Here is a 7,844-nt window from a genome sequence, read left to right on the forward strand (position 1 = left end):
CGCACCTCCACCTCCCCCTAGTTACCAGTACGCCCCCGTGCCACCGGACAGTTGTATGTATTCTTGCAGCCACACACATAATGCAGACACGGGCACTGGGTGGTCTCGTATGGACTCTGGGGGTCTCCTAGGTAACCCCCCGACCACCCCACTGGGGGAGAGTGGCCTCAGTCAGTCTCAGTCCATCTCAGGGGGTGGTCTCCTGGCAACCACGGCGTCGAGCAGCAGCGTTACTATGACAACGACGGATTCGCCGTATTCCAACGTCACAAGTTACTATATGAAAAGTAAGTGATGTTTGTTTGATAATACTAAGATAGCATTGTTTCATAAAAGGTCAACCTAATACAAATGTATCTCATTGTTGGAAGGCCCAACGCGTGTTAACTTCGTGCTAATGTTACACAAAACAGTGCAATGTACTTCTTTATTCGTCTGGAGTTATTATTGGGTAATGGATCCAACACGTTTGTTTGGTTTGGATTGGTTTGGTTTGACAAGTATATGATATCTACTGATCCAAGTCTCTGTCGTTCATGTAAAACGAACCACAATATATCAAATCATTGTCTAAACTTATTTATCTTTTCTTCTTTTTTCTGTCGCAATTTGTAGATGAGACTTTCGCCATTTGTATTAATCGCCTAGATACAGAAAACTGGCACAGTCACGCGAGTAGTACTACACACTTTCATCCTTAAATATTTGATTTTACAGTTATTGTTTAAATGTTTACAACCTTTGAATTGAATATCAAATAACGCGTACTTTTTAGTGCGTTGTCAGTTAGCGCCCTATAAATAGAGGACTTATTGTTAGAAACCACCTCAGATAATAGTTATGACAACCTCGTAAAAGTGAAATACCGTAGCAACAATTTATGACAAGTAGAGGCTTTAAAATGAACCTATATGTGTAGGATTTAATGATACAATTACTATAAATGAGCAGTGACATAATGGTGTGTTGTTACTATTTTCTCGTTAAACTACCACATAAAATTACCCATAAAATGTACAGTTTGTTTGTATAGCTGTGCACATGTGTGTACTGTATAAATATGAAAATGTGGTTTGTTATATCCATTGCTGTGTATAATATCAAAAAAAGAAAGAAAAGCACGTGCGTAACTGGGTTTAGCGCGTGCGCGCACACACACACACACACACACAAACACACACACACACAGTGTACATTACGGAGTATCATTTTCATATATTTCCCTTTATTGTCTAAGGTCACATGTTCTTTGTCAGAACTTTAAATCCACGACCCAGAGCACAAAGATTCCATTTTTTACGAAGATTACGAAGATTTTTTACGAATATTGCAAGTAAGTTCTGTAAGCGGACATTTCAATGTAATTTTGGGATGTTTAACTTACAGCACAATTAAAAATGGCTAATAGCTTGGCAAAGCAGACTTTCATTATTATTCTACCCTAACTTTGTAGCTTCGTCTTCTGAAACATTCCATGAAAATCCATTTTAAAAGTTGACCCGGCATCTGAATATTTAATTAAGAAAGTCTGGGTAAAATATATGCACTCTCACTTAGATCAAATGTTACTAGCAATGAATTTGTTGCTAATTTAAACGTAGTCAAATTTAAAATAATAAAAAAATTATAAACATTTCTTTCACTTAAATATCTGCAGCAAGCATTAATAGGTTGGCCACGTGGCCATCAGAAAAAAAAAGTTTCTTAAGCGTTTCTTGTCATGATCATTATTTGGCTTCCGGAGTCCACGCGTAAATGAGCGATTCACATTTAACTCCCATCCGAAAACTAAAGCACGCGTTAATTGGCCGCTGATAATGCCCAGAGTTAAATGCGAATGTTTTGTATGGACTATTACAACTGAAGGGCATGCTCACTCCTCAGATGTCTTTATTATATCTTGTTAAGGATTTTGCCGTAATGCGTTATTTAGTGGTGGTGCAACCACAGTCTTTCCCGGATATAGTTAACGGTAATATTTTTAGTGGGCTGATATTCATTTGTGTGTAATATGTTTATACAAAAATATGCCTAGGGAAAGAAACAAAATCGTGTATCGCTACTATTTTGTCATTCTAAAGGTGAATACCCAAAATGAACAGATAATTTGAAATAGGTGCGTTGGAATACAAATGCACAAATAAAGATAAATAGATTAAGTAATGCATAAATAGATGAAGGCGAAGCACAAAAAGTAGATAGATAAATAAAAGATCTAATTAACCAACTTCAACTGGCTGACTGATTGATTGGTTGATAATCTTTTTTATCACTTTCTCTATGTTTCTATATACCAGTACACTTCAATCAAAACTACATAACTAACAGAGGAAATGAGAAATTATTAACTTTAGGTAGGAAAGTTAACGTTCTTATCAACATATGAAGCTTTAGCTTTAGAAAAACCTGTAGATTTGTCAAAAATCAAAACTTAATTTGACAAATTTCGCTGTTTCGTGCTTTTACATTTGAACTAGAGACTGTTAATGTTGTCTGACTTGACTGAAAGTTTTCTTTTCCATTTTAAGTCACATTATTGTGACATTCAATACATCCCCGGTACATTATATGATAAGTTATATAATCGCTTGCTCAAATAAAGTACAATGTCTAATAATACTAATAATTATGAACGTTTTAATTGTATTGCTTACTGATAATCTTTTAGTAATACAAAAATATCAATAAATTCATATTTATTTTTCTTTTATCGACCCAAGTACTGTCCTTTTAACTCGATTTCTAAGCTTTCCTTAACAAATCCACAGTTCATATTGGGAATGTTTATAAAATTAAAGTTTTAAAACCAAGCGTTTAGAGAACAAGAGATCTTGCAGCAGTTGTTTAGGTTTCAATCTCTAAACAGAAAGGCCTGTGACCGAGCTGACAGCACGAAAGCCCACTTTGCGACAGATGCTAATGACAAGAAAATGAGCAGAAATGAGTGTATTTCGTGCAGTTTTACACGGTGCTATGGCCATTACTGCCTATTATGCAACATGTTACCATCCTCTAAATTATTGCCTTTGTCAGGAAATGTTGCGATTTTGGGTTTATTTTCAGAGCGTTTTTTTTTTTCAATTCGTGATCATCTTTGAGTTGCAAAGATGCTCATTCTCAATAAGACGTCACAATTGGGTTCCAACCGCTGTTTATAAAAATCTGAGGATAATTGCTGACCAGTCGTAATATGTATTGAAGGTTCCACCCTCGGGCTAATCCAAACAATAAACAACATCGGCCTGACCGAAGAATCCTCTTCGGCACACAGTCAGAATGCGTCAAAAATGTAACGTACGTTACTGTCGCAATTCCACTTTTGGAGATTTAGAGTGATTTTGTATACGGGAACGCTAGGATACAAAGTCATAGTTGACAGCAGATCAAACATGAGGTTGCCAGGATAATGTAGCTGCGTGTTCCCAGTGATCCGCCCCGTCATTTTCATACAACGTCGGATTTACTATTTTCCATGCCTACAACGAATAGAGGTTGTAAATTTCTTGAGCGCGCTCATATTTAGAACGAATGGCCCATGCATGAATGAATGCCGGTGTTTCTGTTGCAGAGTGACTTTGAATTTATTTTGAAACAGTAAAATATTCGCCTTCTCTGGAGGCACACGAAGAGCGACCGACGTTTTCTCCAAAGTCGAGACCGATTATTTAAGAGTGTAATGTACGTTACCTATGTTCAAGGAAGTGATGGCAGTAACCGCTGGGAATTGAACTGTATAATCCTATGCGGCATCAAGTCTGCTACTGGTTTAGATGGAATTTCTTCTACAGCACTTCATCCGCGGAGCGCAAACTGGCCAAGCGACATGGACCGTAATGTACGTTACTGTAATGTACGTTACCATCGAATACGAAACTAACGAATACATCACTTCTAGCTCCATCAGAGACACAGGTCACGTGTACGGCTTGGTTACCAAGCTACAGCAAAGTTCCTGAACGTTCCAGAACACAGATACAGCAAGCATTTTCCACTTTCTCATGGTGAGTGTTAAGTCCTGACTTCGGTACATGAGTAATGATCATGTCCCCACCTCTAGATACTTTGTGATGGTGCCTTTTGGGAGGTAGACGTTCCAACTTTCGGGAACATGCAAGTGTATGGTCATACAAGGGGGGGGGAGACGGCTATGTGCATAAAACAGAGGCGAAATGTACGTTACGGCTGGTAACGTACATTTCAGTGTACTTGAAGTGTTGATACTGCCCCAATGTCGGTGGCAACATTTCGATACTACAAACCATAGTCACTAGCTGAGCGTAGGCGACACACTGGTCAAAAGCCTCGGTATGCTGCACACACTGCTGTACACTGTACCGGCTCAGAACCAACGGTGATAACTCTTACTCACAGAATTGCATATACCTACCTAACATCAGGTCTGAATGACCCTATTCTTGCACAGTTGATGTCTGTAGCATGAACTGGCGTCACGCTACGGTTAGGCGTGTGCCCGAGTTCGATAAGACGGTGGTGTCTTGCAATAGAGGGAGCCATTCTACACGATATATGTGGGTAACGGACATTTCATTATCGGGTAACGTACATTTCTTTACATTACCTTTCAGAATCATGCCGAAATCGAGGGCCGAGATTCAGCGAGAATATCGCGAACGCAAAAAAGAAAAAGAAGGCCAACGATACTTGGACAAAGAATGTGCCAGGCGAATGAAGTACTACGTTAAAGCGGCGGACCTTCCGAAAAGAGAGCGGGAGAAGCGTAATTCCGTAAACAGGGAGCGGGTGCAGCGATGTCGCCAGAAAAAGCGCGATGCCGCGAGGGCACTAGCGGACATTGATGCGGAAGACGATCTGGATGCCTCCACCAGTGGTTATGACACTGCCAGCGATCGTAACTTAGTAGTGCGTCTCGATTTTGCTCGGCCAAATCGTCGTGAAGGTGCTCGCAGAAGAACTAGCAGGGCCTTGTCTAGAGCTAACAGGGAAATTGAGAGGCTGCACACGAAAGTTCGCTCATTGGAACGGCGCAACAGAGCTGCAACTAGAAAAGCTGATCGATATCGCAAACGCATGGACAAGCGAACCTTACCGCGTTCTTCGCCGACAACACCGAAAAGCAGCGCGGAGCGAGTTATGACAAGTGCCGGTTTGACACACGCTCAGCGTTCAGTCGTTAGGAGACACCTCGTCTTTGGTAACGTATTACTAAGCGAGATAAATGCCAGTAAACGTGCAACAGAGAACAAGCGTAACAGGTTGAGGAGTCTTGCGGCCGTCGTTAGTGGGAAACTTGTGCGCAAATACCGGTGCATGAGCATTCTCAGCAAGCGCACCGGCTTCTCAAGACGGAAGCTCCATGCTATAAACATGAAATGGGTGGACTTGGCAAAGGAAAAACGGAAGCGTACGATAGCGAAACACGGAGATGATGTAATTTCATTTCTTGAAAGAGATGATAACAGTCGATCGCTGCCAGGAAAGTCAGACTACACGAAAGATTCCAGCGGGCAAAAGGTTCAATGTAGAGTCTTAACCGACTACATGAAGCATCTCCACGCGAAGTTCTTGTCAGAGAATCCAAACATCAGCATTTCGTTATCTAGTTTCTGTCGAATTCGCCCAAGACACATACGGATAACGAGCTTCATCACAAGATCTTCCTGCCTCTGTACAAAGCACCAAAACATGGCCCTGATGTTAAAAGCCGTGCGACGAGAAGGAATCAGTGTCACCCCTAACCCAGAAGCCTACTTGAAAGACGCCATCCCGGAACTAGATACCAGGCTCCCGGACGATGTTGAGTTTGCGCAGTGGGCCAGAGTAAAGAAAGAAGAAAAGGGCAAAGTAAAAACCGTAATGCGCATCGTGGATTACAAACTCACGAGAGCCGAGTTTGTGGAGAAACTTCAGACCATGACAGAAGAATTCAGGGAACACGTTTCGCGCCTCCGAACGCAATACGAACAGATAAGGACACTGAAGGAGAAACTACCTGAGCATCACGCGGTTGTTCACATGGACTTCGCGGAGAACTATGCATGCAGAAGCGTCGAAGAAATCCAATCTGCTTACTGGAATCAGGCGGGGGTCACACTGCATCCTGCCGTTGTGTATCGACGGGACGGCGAGGAACTGCGTCACAGCAGCTTCGTCTTCGTCTCTGACGAGTTGGCTCACGTCACTTCAACGGTCAGAGCAATCGTAGATAAACTGATACCATTACTGATACAAAGTGACCCGCAGTTGGCCATGGTCCACTACTGGACTGATTCCCCCACAAGCCAGTACCGCAACAAGGTTATTTTCAACATGGTGGCCAACCATGAAGCCATTCACGGCGTCAAAGCGAAGTGGAACTACTTTGAATCCGGCCATGGGAAGGGTCCATGCGATGGCCTTGGGGGGACCACAAAGCGCATGGCCGATCTTGCTGTCAACAGCGGCAAAGTCACCATTCAGGATGCTGCTGATTTTTATTCTTGGGCGAAAGGATCCACAATGAAAGCAGTTACCTTTCTGTTTGTTTCCTCCGAGGAGTGTGCGAAGATGGCCGAAAAAATTAAAAGTGAACAACGTCTCAAACCACTGAAGGGCACATTCAAACTGCACGCGGTAGTGGGCCTGGGCAATTCGCGGGTGGCCATTCGTGATGTCAGCTGTTATTGCGATATATGTCTTGGAGGGGCCCTATGTAGCACGTGGACCACAGAATCGCTGGTCACAGCTCAGACCTCCGAGAAACCCAGTCTGCATATCGCGTCCGAAGGTGTCCGGCCCGGGCCGTCTGGTGTATCTGTAACGTCAAGCATTAACAAGTCTTCACGGGTAGATTCCACCAAGGCTAAAGGCAAGGGTAGAAAAGGGAAAGGAAAGAGTAACAGGGGGAAGGCCACAGGTATGAAGGAGCCTGTACCGAAAAGAAAAGGCAGCGGCATGTCACTCGTTCAGAATTACTTCTGCTTGTTCTGCAATGAGCAGTACATCGAACCCATCCGGGAAGATTGGATTCAGTGCAAAAAGTGCTTGCACTGGGCGCACGAATCCTGCTCAGCATACGATGGCCGGGGTGACTACATCTGCGATGAGTGCATGTTGTAGTAGGGTCTATATAGCATACCTACGGCTAAACTTCTGTAATGTACGTTACGGTCTGTTGAATTCTGTTTAACGACATTAATTATACTCGGTTCAGTTGTGAAATCGATGAGTTTCGATTACGATGTACTCTGGATATCATTTGCTTTCGGCAGGTGACTTCATCAAGTCATTTTATTTTTAGATGAGTAAGTAGATGTCAGTTCTTAAAAGTTGAAATGTACGTTACCTTTAACATCATTCAGGAAATACAGCTGTGTTTCATGGTAATTCCATTTATCGCCAAACCATTACTACTTCCAAGACCTCTTGTGTTTTTCAAAGTAGGAAGAGCATAATGAATAGCTTTGCAATGCTGGCGTAGCAAGCCACCTAGTTTACCAGAACAACGTATTTGCGTTGATATCGAAAATTTTCTCGTTCATATTTTAACCGTATCGTTTCCTTACCCAAGTATGCTTGATTAAACGTTAGTTCCGATTGCATCCGTGATTTTACCTTCTATTCTTCCCAGTCGATCAGAAACTCTGATTCAAATGGAGTTGAAGCATCCTTTATGGAGCCAGGATTCACTTCTTTGAGGTGCTGTCAAGCGTAACGTACATAACAGTGACCAATTTAGGGCTTCGTGATGCCTGCTATTGAAACACTGTAGCATCGTACCATATGGGATCTTGATGCCGAAAATTCTTATTTGCAAGCCTTAACATATATGCATTTCAAAAACATCGCTAAGAATAGTATTTACAGAGGTTACTTTTTTGGAAAAT

At 42.2% G+C, this 7,844-nt stretch overlaps 1 protein-coding gene across 1 annotated transcript; it reads left to right on the forward strand.

Moving 5' to 3' along the window:
• The first annotated feature begins 4,592 nt into the window (after nt 1-4,592).
• Nucleotides 4,593-7,818, forward strand: LOC147760670 (uncharacterized). Its single transcript, XM_087018553.1, has one exon. The coding sequence runs from the start codon at nt 4,687-4,689 to the stop codon at nt 7,075-7,077; it is 2,391 nt and encodes a 796-aa protein (XP_086874679.1). The 5' UTR covers nt 4,593-4,686; the 3' UTR covers nt 7,078-7,818.
• The last annotated feature ends 26 nt before the right edge of the window (nt 7,819-7,844 follow it).

Source organism: Lingula anatina, chromosome 7 (genome assembly GCF_051362555.1).
Source record: "Lingula anatina isolate TDL-2025a chromosome 7, LinAna3.0, whole genome shotgun sequence".
Classification (NCBI taxonomy): Eukaryota; Metazoa; Brachiopoda; class Lingulata; order Lingulida; family Lingulidae; genus Lingula; species Lingula anatina.

Excerpts from the sequence above, each read along its gene's own strand:
- LOC147760670 (XM_087018553.1), top strand. The coding sequence starts at position 4,687 with ATGAAGTACTACGTTAAAGCGGCGGACCTTCCGAAAAGAGAGCGGGAG.